This window comes from Patiria miniata, unplaced genomic scaffold (genome assembly GCF_015706575.1).
Source record: "Patiria miniata isolate m_02_andy unplaced genomic scaffold, ASM1570657v1 HiC_scaffold_16, whole genome shotgun sequence".
NCBI classification, from domain to species: Eukaryota; Metazoa; Echinodermata; class Asteroidea; order Valvatida; family Asterinidae; genus Patiria; species Patiria miniata.
Genome location: NW_024037054.1, coordinates 17,569,618 through 17,584,859, shown reverse-complemented (window position 1 = coordinate 17,584,859; position 15,242 = coordinate 17,569,618). Strand labels below are relative to the sequence as shown.

General features: G+C 39.6%; 1 protein-coding gene across 1 annotated transcript; it reads right to left on the bottom strand.

Moving 5' to 3' along the window:
- Positions 1-6,301: 6,301 nt before the first annotated feature.
- On the bottom strand, positions 6,302-13,576 carry LOC119723265. Its single transcript, XM_038193829.1, has 4 exons — positions 13,451-13,576; positions 12,598-12,691; positions 11,393-11,476; positions 6,302-6,519 (listed from the first exon to the last, which is right to left on the bottom strand). Exons 1-4 carry the CDS (start codon positions 13,544-13,546, stop codon positions 6,302-6,304), a joined length of 492 nt encoding a protein of 163 aa, XP_038049757.1. The 5' UTR covers positions 13,547-13,576.
- Positions 13,577-15,242: the final 1,666 nt, after the last annotated feature.

The window sequence follows — 15,242 nt, the reverse complement described above, 5'->3', positions numbered from 1 at the left end:
TAGTTTTTTGTTCTGATAAGAACAGTCCTGCTGTAAGTTCTAAACGAACTTGTCTTTGGTCTCAACGTTTCGACTAGCCTGCTCTAGTCATCGTCAAGTCTATTCCATCTATGAAATCTGACGATGACTAGAGCAGGCTAGTCGAAACGTTGAGACCAAAGACAAGTTCGTTTAGAACTTACAGCAGGACTGTTCTTATCAGAACAAAAAAACTACTTAGCGAAGTTGATAATAAGCAGGACAAGTTCTTTTCAGAACTAATATCTTCTAAGCAGTAGTTATTACCACATGGTGTTACCGCAAACCGAAACGATACTAATAACATATACGTATTGGATACTATTTTTTCATGCAACGTCCTCAAAAGAATTGGTACAAATTCTTGTTTCCTTTAATTGTTGAAGCATAGTTACCATGAAGTTCTTTCTTTCACAATCATCGTTATTTATATGTTTGTCATCATATTGCATCTATTCTTGTAAATTTTAAAATTGAAATTCATCAGTTAAAATTAATTCATCAAATCTAAATTAATTCGTGAATTTAAAATTAACTTGTCAAATTAAAATTAATTCATTAAATGTAATTAATTCATCAATAAAAATTAATAGACCTTTAATTTTTTTTTTATTAATATATACAGTTACACTTCGTCGGAGGTCAAACTCGATGTGTACAGTCGAACCCTGGTAATAAGTCTTTGTTTTTCTTTGTTTTCCTTTGTTTTCCAATATTGTTAATACAAGGTACCTGTTATAACAAGGTAATTTGTAAAGTCCTATGGACCTTGTAATAAATATTGGTGTTCTCAATACTCGCCCGTCGGCGCCATTTTGTCATTCTTAAAGTATCAGTCACAGAAAATGTACTGCTATCATTCCCCCCAAGTTTTGTTATCCATTCATATTGCGCGAGGAACGTTTTCAAATGACCGTTGAACGCCTATTCAGACGGAATTTCAAAAGATTCAGTTGTACGGTTTATACCCATGGTGTCTACCAAACTATCCGAAAATTAATTGCGAGTGTCCACCTTTGAACACACAAAAGGTCAACATGAACATTATTGCCTCACTCTCGGTGGTCAGACTGACAAGAGGACCCAACTGATACCTGGGCACGATGCCACATCCAATCATATTTTACTGTGAGTCTTTTCACGAGCTTTTTAAACGATTATGCATGATAGCCTATATACGTAGTGTTCATTGTTAAAGGAAGTTTGGTCTTCCGTTTCTTTCTTTTGCGTAATGTTATAATGTTAGCGTTCAGTCATCGTTAAAATTCAGTCATCGTTAAAATACATATATATCGTGGAGTTATTACTGTCACTACACTATAACTGTTTCATGATGGTATGCTGCCTTCGGTGTAGTTTTTCGGCCGTTTGGATTCTTGTATAACTGTATGGCGTACATATTGCTCTGCTTTGGTTGAATAACGCACAATATATCCATGTTATATCCAAACCGCTGCCGGATAATACTTCAGCACCTTTGTACACTTTGCTCAGAGGGAAGAACACTATCGGTGGAATATAACATTCAATATACCCAGAGTGAATGCTGTCAAAGGACTTACTTCTTCGAGTTAATTATTAAAATATTTATTATTGTTGAATGTAAAATGGGGGATGAGGCGAGTTGTGATTTGTTTCGAGCCCTCAGCGTTTTAAAGTCAAACCTTTGGTATTATATATGGCTTGCAAATCAATTGTTACCTTACTATGAAATTAGTGATCTCTTCAAGACCAACCTTTCGTTCAAGTATGGTTCACTTTAATCATTCCAATGATAAATCCTTTGAATACAATTAGGTACTTTGACAGTACTCGTATGGAAATGAAATTCACAAGTCTGCATAATTATTGTAGTGAAATTATGCAATTGACCTTTAATTATTGCTTTAGAATGTCCAGTAGCCTCCAGATTGACACAGGGAAACCGAGGAATTCCAACGATAAAGCCCTAAAACCACTTACTAAAATCAAGGTGGAACCGCGTTAACTATACGGTACACATCGGTGTTCGTGCTCAGTTTCATAGCCAGACATACTGCAAACTGACCAGTCGCCACAATGCCCTGAAATCTGCTTTTATGTCCGATGCTTATCAGTTGAATGGAGAGTAACTGAAATGCTGAAAACAGCGATCCATCGAAAGCAAAAATGGTAACTACTCTCGTGCGGCATTTTGTCTAACTTTAAGTATACGTTCTGACATACTGTGTTTTGTTATACCTCAAATCGCTGCACTTCATGAACTTAACATCAAAAGTGCATTCCAGGTATAAACACTAATTACTCTTTGGCATTTGAATATTTATGCCTCTATACCTTGCACGATGCATTTAAGTGGTACTCAAGACAGTCATTGCTTGTTCGACAAATAAAAGACGTTTAGATTTAGTATTTGTGATGTTAAAAAACGATTTCGTATTGAATTCGACTATCAAGCAGTTACCTCTGACTTAACCTAAACCTATCGGTTAATAGACCAAGTTCTAATGACGTTATGCCTTTGTTTGCATATGCGCTTAATTTCCTATGGGAGCGAAGTCGGGACGCCAGACAAAGTAGGGACCGTCTGACACATAGGAAAGCGCACATGTAAACAAAGCGTGACGTCATTAGGTCCCAGGCCTATTGACCTGTAGTCAGCGAAACACAATATGGATCACTTAACTATTCAATAATAAGTATATTGAGAACAAGTATGATAATTTGTGTTAAATTAACTGCGGGGCCTCCTCGTAAGGCAACAAATTCATGTAATTATGCACTTATCTGCATAATCATCGAAGTGGATTATGCAGTTGATTTTTAATTATTGAATTTTAATGTACAGTATCCTTCAGTTCAGTATAAAGGCTTGTATAAAGGCTTTTGAATAAAGGCTCCTTGTCGTGACTAATCTGTCGTTAAATAATATCCCTGGACATCTTGAAAAGAGAGTTGAAATCCCGTTAACTTCACTAGTTCTTTCACTCAGACCACGAACTATTTGTCCGTGCTTGGTGTAGGCGCCTTGATCGTGTTTTTTGATAAGTGCTGTGATGCCTTCGAATTCAGTGAAAATCGGAGCTCATCATCACCACACAAACTTCACGTTATATAGTGGTAAACGTTATTACCATTTTGCAGGATCTTCTTGATAGGATCCAACAACGAGCTATTAATTTGGTAGGACTGGACCAGGCATCACCCCTAGAGCCTCAAGGTCTGTGGCAACCTCGTTCCCCATGGGTACGATCTCGCTGTGCGCCATGTTGGTTCCCATTACCAAGGCTGCCGTGCGCGATCCTGTTTGCTCCACAAACAAAAACTATACATATTTTCTAGATTTTCTTAGACTAGTGTTTCCTTAAGCAGACCGGCAGCTGAACCCCTTTGAGAACATTCCAGGTCTGCTCATGTTAAATGCACATATTTGGCGCGGTACAAAAATGGGGGTTTCCGAAGGAAGCTGTCCCCACACATACCAATCATGATTTCAACCGTAGTCGCTGCTAATTTACTTTCAATATTCATTGGGTTGTCATACAAACTCTCCTATGATTAACCGTTCTGTCAGATAATGCAGTAAAACGGGTTATTTTTAGGACGTTCTTCACGTTCCTAATTATTTTAATGTATAGCACAATTCAGGTAAATGCATTTCGCTTCAACAAGGGGCCACATTAACGAGAGACACACTATATGTGAATGTAAAATAGCGGCACATTCTATGTGACTAAAACTTTAAGAATGACAAAATGATGGATAATCTGACGGACGAGTTAGAGAACACCAATATTTATTTAACATTTTGGTGCACATCGAGTTTGACCTCCACCAAAGTATAATTTTATGTATTAATACATTTTTATTAATTTTAAATGGTGAGTTCGTTTTAATTTGATGAATTAGTTTGAAATTAAATATTAAATTTAATATATTAAATAGAATACAACCAAGCAACATGATGGGAAACACCAATGACGATATGAAAGAAAGACATCCATCGTAATTATGCTTCAATAAAGAAGAAAAAATTGTAAAATTTCTCTTAAAGACGTTGCTTTAAAATTAGTACCCAATAAGTATAAATTATTAATCAAAATATGTATCTTATCTACTCTAATTCTATATATCGGTATGTGCTGGTTTAATTTTTGTTGTTTTCCTTTGTGTTTTTATTTACCTAATTATGTAAAGAGATCATTTTTTTCGCGAGAGGGGTACTGCTGCTTTTGATGGCCAGTTTAGTGACAATTTTCTTCACGTGAAGAGCATTACTGTTTTTAGGGGCCAGTTTTCAATCTTGAGAGGGGCCACAATTTTAATGTCGCGAGCGGGGCACTATGCTTTCGAATGGCAGTTTTCCATCTCGAGAAGTTATAGCGAGATTAGCACTATTGTTTTTGATGGTACATTTTCCTTCTCGAGAGGGGCACAAGTTTATTATTTCGAGAGCGGTATTTGTGCTTTCGAGGGGTAGTTTTCCATCTAGAGCTAGGTGCACAATCTTGTTAATGCGAGAGGGGTACTTCTGTTTTGAGGGGAAGTTTTGCATTACAAGAGAGAAGACAAATGCATTTGTAGCGCGATCATATGCTTTCATACCTGTACGTTTGAGGGGCAGTTTTGTTTTCATTTCGAGGGGGCACATTTGTAACCGTTAGAGGGGCACTTTTGTTGGCCTGGGAAAATCGGGGGGGGGGATGCCCCCATGACCCCCCCCCCCCTTTCCGTCGCCTCTGCGCTAGTGTATATGCTGTAATGAACATCTCTGAATCCATCCAATATGCGGATTATCTATTATCCATTAAGTGGAAATGAGTATCGAAATAACTACATGAAACAAAAGACAAAAAAAAAACGTTTGTTAAATCTCCCATACTTATGTAGCACGAAAATTGGTATCACATTATTGTTTCATAACGTAGCCTATAATTTGCACTTTAATTCCCCAAACTATCCCACTTAAGCAATAGTAATAAAAGTATGGCCCCTTTATAATTCGCCAAATATGACCCTGATGGGGCCGAATATGTCAAACGAGCAGAGTCGTAATCCAGTCACAAGCCAATCACAAGTCAAATCACAAGTCGCAGACAGCCTGTTCGGTTATTAGTAAACGGAAGTTTTTGATAATATCTGACCCACAGTAATTTAGCGTGAAAAAAGCTCTACCTACTGCTTGTCCCACAAAAAAAGCCTATCAGTCGAAAACAAATTAATAAAGGTATATTGCAGGTGAGTTTTTGGAATATTTTCAAATTATCTTTGTAACGAACGCTATGCTTTATCAAACTTAAGGGTTGAACATAAGTTTGGCCAGTTTGGAATCGACTATCTGCAAAGTCCAGGTTAACGTCTTCGATAGGCCAAACAAAAAAAGTCTCCGGTTTCTGGTATGCGCGCGCGTCGCCGTAGCCTTGCGCGTCGGCAAAATGAAAAAAGATTTTTTTTTTCAATAAAAGATGATGTCTCAAAACCGCCAAACTCACTGGTTTGACTGAAATCCTGCTGCAGCACAATTTTAAGGTGTTTTTAGATGGAGTTATGATAGAGAATAAGCTTTATGTGGCCTCTGTGGACTACCATATATTTGCACTATTAAAGTTTAGTCGGGCACCATTTTGCAGTCATCAACCGACATTTGAAGCAAAAAAAAATCAGGTAAAAAAAAGCCGCGTCGCCGCACCACTTTTTGGGCAAGCTCTATACAAGAAACCGGAGACTTTTTTTGGCCTTATAGGGAACGGGGCTGATTTTTGCTGATCTTAGCAACCAACGCTCAAGGGCGGATCCAGAACACAATTTTTTTTGGGGGGGGGGGCAAACAAATTTTGGTCTTCCAAAAGTGTCTCCCAAAAATGACGGCGTGGGGTTCGGGGACCGCTTATTAAGGGCCCTGAAAAAAATTGGATTATAGATGCTCTGTGGTGCAATCTGAAGCTATTTCTGATCACTTTAACTAAATCTTTGGGAGGAATAGATGGTGGTGTACGCAGTGCCTGCCTTTGATTTGACGCCACTTTAAAAAAATTGTTTTGTTTGGGGCCCCCTGGATCCGCCCTTGCCAAGGCTTATATTATAATATGTGTCGCCTATGTTGTGGCCTTCGGGTTAGGTGAACAGACAATCGGCAATGGTAGAATTGGTGTGGGCCGGGAAACCAACAAACAAAAAAGGGTCCCACGGAAGTCGGTTATGGTTTCAAGTTGAATTAATAAATGCGACTCCAGTATGTTTTGTCTACCGCACAATTGCTTGCTATGACTTGTGATGACTTAATCATTGATTACAACCATGCAAACTAGGGCAGGCAAAACAGCATCTGCTGGCCGCGCACTTCGTCATCGTAATAGTGACTTTCATGCGTTACGACGGCCAGAGGCTTAGCGCAATCTTCGGGTACGGAGATATCATCAAAGATGTTTTCGTAGCAAATGGTGTATCTCCATGAGGCGTCGTAGTCCCAATTGGCTTCGCCGTAGGTGGATTCGCACCACCGATACTTTCCAGCTAGGTCGTCTGGAGATAACGTAGAAAAGAAAGAAGTTAGTTAACAATTAGCCAACGAATTAATGATAATAGTATGTCAATAATGCGTGGTCGCGATTTTTCCTAGAGTGATTCCGGTTTCATCTTCTGAGTAGTCCATATCCGGTTCGTTAGTGTGACGTCACCTCCAGCACTTTCTGCACGATTGGAACCGGAAGTTAACGCAGCTCGAGCGTTTGCAGCCAATGGGCGCTAGTAATCAGTGGTGTGCGCGCGTGAATGACGTTTTTACTAACGAACCGGATTGCAATTCTTCTGAGGATTGCAACTTTGTCGTTGTGGAAGGGTTTGTGTGTCCCGTGGATCCAAAGGGGTCCGCTCATAAGTCCGATGCCTCATAGGTCCGACGCCTCATAAGTCCGAAACAGCGTTTGTCCATTGTCGGACTTTGCGTCGCACTTAATATGAGGCGTCGGACCTATGAGGGGGAATTGATGCCTCATAAGTCCGACGCCTCATAAGTCCGACGCCTCATAGCTCCGACGCCTCATAAGTCCAAAACAGCGTTTGTCCATTGTCGAACTTATGAGGCGTTGGACTTAATATGAGGCGTCGGACCTATGAGGCGGAATTTATGCCTCATAAGTCCGACGCCTCATAAGTCCGAACCGTCGGACCTATGAGGCGTCGGACTTAAGATACGGTCCCGACCAAAGAGCAGTGCCGTCGGTAGTCTTGGTGCTACTGGCAGGGCCGCCCTAGGCGTTAAGGTCGAGGGGAGGACCCAGACCAATAGTGTGACGGAAAGTGTAGTGTTTATGCACATGTACATGTTATTGTACGTACACGTGTACGCGCGGAGGTTCTGGCAAGTGGCAGTGAGCTGTACGAACGTGAGTTGAGGGTGCTCTCGCTGTGGTGTGTATTGCTATATGGTGAATTGCGCTATTTGCTACGCGCGGGTGAATTGTTGGACTGTTTAGCCGTTCACGCGCGGGTGCATTGTGGTTGATTTGGGCTGGGCCCATGGTTTCGTAGTGCTACGTGCGCGCGAACCATATCTCCACAGTGGCACTGAGCTATGCAATGCGATACTATCGTTCAGGCAGTGCAGCATTGGCTACAGTGTTCCTGTAATGCAGCTTTGGTTGTGCATTGCTACAGTGTTCCTGTAGTGCAGCAATGGTTGTGATTCAGTCCTGCCATCGTTTTGGACAGGAACAGGAGAGGGATGCGACAGCTCAATTGCTCCGCTACTGAGTAGCCCTGTTTAGGATCCACTCTGCTCATCCTAGACAGGGAGGGGGCTAATTCGATAATGATTTATATTAATTTTCTTCGAGACTAAGTTTTGTTTCATAAACCCATGTAGTAAGAAGGTAACAAAAATCAAGAACATCTTAGAAATTGTGACGGTAAAGTGGTATTTGTTGCGGTTTTTTCATGTCGCCATCCAAGGTGCCTTTTTTAAAAAGTCTCCCATTCGTCTTCCATGTGTGCATATCAATGATTACCCTTTTATATTATTAGTCCATAGTATGCCCTAAATATACAATGACAAATCGAAAAAGATTGGCTCATTAATTTTACTTGAGCGCCTTCAGAGCGCATGTCGCCAATTTCATAACCAGATACGTTACTATTTTTTTCGAAACGATAAACAGACTTAAAATTTCAGGAATATGCACGTTGAAGTTGCTTACAGACTAGACCAAACTGGGTATTATATTGTACAAATGGCATGAATCTAATACATTTTGAATTTGAATTTTTTTAGAACTGTCAACGAAAAAAATCCATGTGTTACGTATGTGTAGCGCCAGATACGTTACCTATTTTTGCCTTTCCTTTCGAGACACGTGAAGGAAGCTGACCTCAAACACCATACCAGTCAACAGTGTGTTGGGTGATGACTGATCAAGTGGCGGAAGAAGTAGTTAAGGTCACACAGTTTGTCAAGGGAAGCCTATTTCAACATGAGCGGGCCAGATACGTTACACCAGATACGTTACACCAGATACGTTACTGATTATGAATTCATCATGCAAATGTTATGCTGACGTCAACAAACATGAGCTACGTCATCGATTCCCACGCTGTCTACACGTTTTAAAGTTTCTTAACACATTTAATTGTGATTCATAGAGCGCATGCTTGCCGAGAAGGATTGTAATGTTGTGCTGAATTTCTGTCGAATATTCTTAAAGTTTAGAGTAGCATCATACAATGTTTTTTTAATGGTAAAATATGTAACTTGTAGAATCTGTAGATAAAGATTTTAGGAAGTGAGGGGTTGTAATTGCACAAAACTTGATAACATGAAACCATCGTTGTTGGTTTACATAGAATATCTTAGTTTATTATGGTAACGTATCTGATCAGCCTGGTAACGTATCTGATGAGCTCGGTAACGTATCTGTTCAAATATCAATCTTTAATTTGCGAGCGTAGCTAAGATGATACAATTAAATGTATTGTTCAGACATTATCTCTAAGCAACAGGGACACTTAAATGATGGTTTCGAGGGTTCGGGTGGTAGTGTAGGTGGGTTGGTTGGGGTAAACTTAGGGGTGGGAGGTGGGGCAGCTCAACACACTTGGGAAAAGGAAACTCTGACCTCCATCATGTGTGCCTGAATTCAATTTTAAATCATTTGGTCATAGTTGATCAGGATTGTTTGCCAGGGGATGCACTAGTTGCATTTTAGTAAAGTCATTAACCGTGATATGCATGCGCAAAACATATCACGCGAACAAAACTTCACATGATTATTCCGTATAATTTATATCCCCTGCTCTGACCCCCCGAAAATGAAAAAAAAAAAATTATAACCGTAATAATAGAACAAGATGATATTCTAAACGCAGGCGCGGATCCAAACCCACGGTCTCGATCCCCCCCCGTTATGCTCTGACCCCCCCCCCCAAAAAAACGCAACATTGGTATACAAAAAAAATATCTGAAAGGCCGACCCCCCTGCAAAAATTCCTGGATCCGCCCTGCATTATGGTCCTTGAATTATATACTTCAGTAGTTCTTTTTTTTTTAACGATTAATGATGTTTTTTTGTTGACAAACAGAATCAACGAAACCTTTTATTTCAGTCTGTCTGTCACAATGTGTACCAATGAAATTCACATCTACTTAAAATATCTACATAATCTTATTTAAAGACATGAATTTATTGAAGTGGACTTGTGGTAACGTATCTGGTAGATCGTTACACCACGTTTAGAAGACTTAACTTCAAGTAGTTATTTTCCCCCCAAAATAAAAACATTTGTTAAAAATCGCCTTTGTTTTATTCCATGTGTTCATCAAATGCACATTATAACGTAGAGCGACGAAATTGGGATCATTTCTGCTGTGTTAAACAATGCAAACTCGACTTTTCTTGTGTTTTTTTTAATTGTCGGGTTCTGACTGTTCGTTTACAGGGTGTACAGATTTTTATATTTTGACAACAACTTTGGTGTATGGAGCGCGTGGCGTTTTCAATAACATCATTATAATATGATTGATTACAGCAGCTGCTATAAAGTTTTGTGTAAGTGCTGCTTACTGCGTCATCCCGTATATGGTGTTTTAATTATAAATCTGATTTGCCAGATGTTACCAAAGCAGCCTGGCATTGTGGATCTCACTATCTCAATCTCATGGGAAATATTCGTATAATTACCTGTTCATCGAAATGATAATGACTAATTATTAGTTAATGGCAAATAAATGCGAAATTGCAACATGCAAAGTGATAGATGTAGCAACTGAAATTATGTGCATAGCAAATCGAGACAGACAATTTATGTGTCTTGTTTTCACAATCTAGAAAAAAACACGATGTTTCCAATGTACCTGTCAAATACTGTCACTCAAATCCCTCTATTTTTAGTCTGTCTTTCACAATGTGTAGCTCCGAAATTCATATTGACTTAAGCCTCCCCAGTTTTTGTTTCAAAGACAACTTTTCTATAAATAAAATAGTGGTAACGTATCTGTTAAAACACGTTTTAGAAGGTTAAATTTCAAGTATTTATTTCAAAAAATATGGTTTAGTTAAAAATCAGTACTGTTTTGTTCCATGTCCTGGAGCTATTAAACTTTACGATTTTGAGCAGATTTTATATATTCATTGTAGTTGATATTTTGTAAAGTCCTAGTTCCAACTTGAACACTTTAACGAAGAATGAGCCGAATGCCAACTGAAGGAAAAGGGGTGACATACACCTTCTTTTGGAAATGCAAACTGGAGGACCAACTAAAGATTCATGGAGTTGGTTTCGCCATGAAAAACGAACTGGTTAACCTTATATCGGAGCTTGCCTTTGTCATCAGCGAAGGCCTCATGATCTGACACTGCGTCTCCAATTCCAAATAGCTAAGAATCCGCCTGCAACAGTCCTTTAGTGCGTATGAACAGGGTACTCCCTCTCCCGCTCGTGCCATATTTTCAGTTGAGAGCGCTACATTAACTAATACTGTACAAATGCACCATTCTCACGACTATTTATTTAGGGGGAGTACATTTTGCTGGTGCAATTGTTTTTTTTTTATGGATTTTTTTTTGGGGGGGGGGGGGCTTGACAAATTTTTTTGGGGTAAAGCCCCCCTAGGCCCCCCCCCCCAGAACCGCCACTGGGTCTAACTTGATCTTTTCTGCCTTTTCCCTCTTTTCTCATTCCTCCGCGGCCGCCCTAACACAGGGCGACGGGCCAAGGGCTAATCGTCTTTCCAGCTCTCATTTGATATAATTTTGTTGAAAAATAAAATATAAGGTGATCGCCAAGTTGAAATCAAAACGAGGCTGTTGTGTTTTCAAAGCAATGGGTCATCCAAGTAGCTGCGAACCTGCTAACACAGCCTTTTCCCAATATAGCCAGTGCAAAGGGACCGATGCGCACGTACCTTGAAAAAAGGTCCAGTCTCTGGATTGTCTTCCTTCTCGGATACTGACCTGGAGTTTGTAAGGATCCTTCGTGTATTCGGTAACTGCAAATAACAATCGCAGAACACGGGCTTAATTTAAAAGAAATATTGCATTAGGGCTTCTTATACGCTCGGTGGGTTAACGTCTATATCTTTCATGTAAATCAAAGAAGAGAATGTTGCTTTAATACACGAATCCAGGCACGTGATCACGCATGAGACCTTCAACAGTTCAATATTGTGCACTGTTGCATACCACAATTGAGTCACGGAAGTTTTATGCTTTTGCTATGACGGGAACGTCATTCGTGATAGAATTGTTTGCGTGCTGTGATTTGTCTGAATCCTTTTCTTACAAAAATAAAATCAATGGTTTTATCACTGAGAATTACCATTCAATTTACAACTGATTGAGACAATGGTTTACCAATGGCAATAACTTTTGATTAATACCATTGGTTACCATTGCGATGGTGTTTTGGAATGCTACCATTGGAATACCATAGAGTTTACCATTTTGTACCGCTGATAACACCATTGGATTCACTGAATGGTAGACACCATTCATGGATTAAACCATTGGTTCCACTCAATGGTGTTCCAGGCATCATTGGAAATTGTTTCTGTTTTTATACAAAAACATTTTTGCCAGTTCTATATAGGCATATAGGCTCATTTGCTCTTCGGGCATTTTGGTCGTTTCCAATAACCACACCAAATGTCTATAGTTTTGATTCTAATCGCAACTAGAATGCTTAAGCTTTCTTTTAGAACAACAGTAATTCAAATCACTGAACACAAACACCGTTTTAAAGTTCTGTCCACAGCTCACAAAAAATTAAGTGTTCTTTCAGCAAAACGAAAACAATTCGATCCCTATGAGAATTCTTTTAAGTTTGATGAAAGAACACTCACCTGTTTTATGATCCGTGGACAGAACTTAAAAGCGGTGTTTGTGTTCGAAATTCTGTAACTTGAAAAGTACATGAATGATTTGAATGATTCTTGTATTAAACGAAAGCTTATTGATTGGATTTTTATATCCTAGATTTTGAAAGTGCTACAGGAAAAACTTCATTCAAAAATTGGTCCTGCCATTTGGTTTTTTTTTTTTTACTCACCCTGTACACAGACTGATTTATGTTGCCCAAGGCTTAATTTACCCATCAAGTGTGGATACATACCCATTAAGAACTCGTGTCCAAAGAGGGGCATTATGACACAGTGTTGACACACATCCTCAGCGTCGTTGCATGTCATATCGATGCGACTGAATCCCTGATTGGCGGTGGGAAAATCAAAGAAAGGGAATGTAACTTTCTTTTGTTGGGACTTTATACGTTAGACAATATGTGGCAGGAGAATACATGTACAGGGTGAGTCAAAAACAGAGGAACCCAAACCCCCCAAAATATGTTTCATATTAAAAAAAAAAAATGAAGCACCACAAATAGTAATGACTGGTAAGCCAATTTCATAAGCTACTTTTAGATGAAAAAAATACTGAAATGATTTAATCCGTTCAAATGATATCACCATTTAAACACAATAAACCTAAAACCTGTTTCGTCCAAAAAAGGAGCAATTTATTGTGTATTCTGACTATTTGGAACAACAAAGAAAACTTGTTTCAACAACTGTCAACAACTGTAGTACACAATATCTTTATTAATGACCCTTGTTAGGCAAAACATAGTATTTTTAAAATCCACTTTATTAAAAGACGGGCCTTCGAAAAGACTTTGTGTAATATTTTTTAACTTTTCAACTGAGGTTTTATCGCTGGTGATGTTTGAAGACAATTTGGACGACGATTCTTGAAATCGCTTTTTTTGACGAAAGAGATTGAAGGGTCATTGTGTTTAAATGGTGATATTCTTTGAACGTATTGAGCAATTTCAGTCATTTTTTCATCTAAAAGTAGCTTATGAAATTGGCTTTCCAGTCAGTATTATTTTCGGTGCTACATATTTTTTTAAATATGAAATATAGTTTTGGGGTTTGGTTGCCGCTTTTTTTGACTCACCCTGTAGGTACCATTTTTGCTTTTGATGGATCGCTTTCTTCGGCATTCCAGTTACTCTCCACTCTACTGACGACAAGCATCAGACAGGCAAGCAGGATTCGGAGCATTTTCGCGACTGATCAGTTCAACAGCTCTGGCCAAATTGTACGTGAAAACTGAGGACCATGCACCGATGTGTACCGTATATATGCTGTTTATTAATAACTCAGTGATTTATGAGTCGGGATTGTTTTTGCATTAATATGCTAATGTAAATGTCTTTTATTATATTTGTCGAATAAGCAATAGCTTTCGAGTAATTAAATGCACAATTCAAGGTAATACATCTTCTAATGCCAGGTACTTTGTTCTTCAGTTCCAATGTACTGTTTTATGTTGCAAAGTGCAAGAGGTGCAGCGGTGGGCATATACTCGAACCGAGAAACATACAACACCAGAATATCCTACATATTAAAGTTTGCCATACAATTAAGCGCTGTTAGATGTAAGGCGCCTTCGCTCGCCCCCCCCCCCCTCCCCTCCGGCAAACAGGACGCAGGGAAGGGCTGATTTCTTCGAGCTCTCATTTGATAGATTTTGCGTGACCTGTGACGTAGCATGCAGCGCTGCGGATGAGCTACCCATAATGCCATGCGTACTTCCTACACAAGATTCTGTGAAGCGGCATCAGCCCTTCCTAATGTCAGAAAAAAAGTTGCCGAATACATTTCACTATAGCCCCTAAAGCGATCTCCGTGTGAGATGCATATTGTCCATCATGTTTCCAGTGGAATAAGCTAGCTGTACTGCAAAAATTGTTACTTCAGTTTTTTTCCCCTATAGGATTCAGAATATTTACTTACCCGAAATTATATTACAGTGTTTGAAATTACCCGGTCTGAAATGTCCCGGTCTTCAATTTCCACACTGGCGTAAAAATATGACCGAGTAATAATTATTAATAAAATGATTTATAAACCTACTGACAAAGTCAGTGAACTAGCACACCATTTACAAGCGTGCATGTAGGGCAAACTTCTGTAGGATATTATTATTATATTAGTGAGTGCTGCAAACAGAACCGTGATTGGTCAAAACATCAGGCCCGGATTAGGTGTTTCGTAGGCTCTAGGCACCAGTGTTCCGTAGGCCGATCCGCTCTAGCCACCGGCACCAAATTCAAGGTACAAAGCACTGTACAAATCAGGCCAGGACCCGGGTCCTAGCTCTGAAAGCCTGTTGGCACCAAGGGCGTCAATTGCTTCTCAAAAGTGGAGGTGGTACTGTATCTTGATCAGAACTAATGCGAGTGCGAAGCCTAAACGGCGTGGGGTTGGGGCCCGCTTAAGGGCCCTGAAAAACAATTGGATTCTAGACACTCTGTGGTGACATCTGATACAATTATGACCACTTTAACCAACTTTTGTTTAGCAAAAGAACATCATCATTTTCGAGTTTGGAGTACTTAAAACCAGCTGTTCTGAGCTATAGAATCAAAATAAGAAGTTTACAATGTTTTATTCGGGGACGAAAATAGCTTGAAGACGATGACATGCCCCCCCCCCCCCGTCCCCCACCGATCGACGCCCATGGTTGGCACCGTGCTTCAGAAGCACAGACTTTACAGGTACATTGTATACGTAGGTCATGTATGCTTACGTGATGTACATTTTACGGCGCCGCGCCAGTTGGTGAAATCGTTTTTTAAAACTGTGGGTGTGGGTGTGTGTGAACGTATAAACACTGCCTTATATGGGGTACCGGAACAATGGAAGGTACCCCACAAGGAATGCCCACCGACTTGCGGGGTACCATTTTGGTACC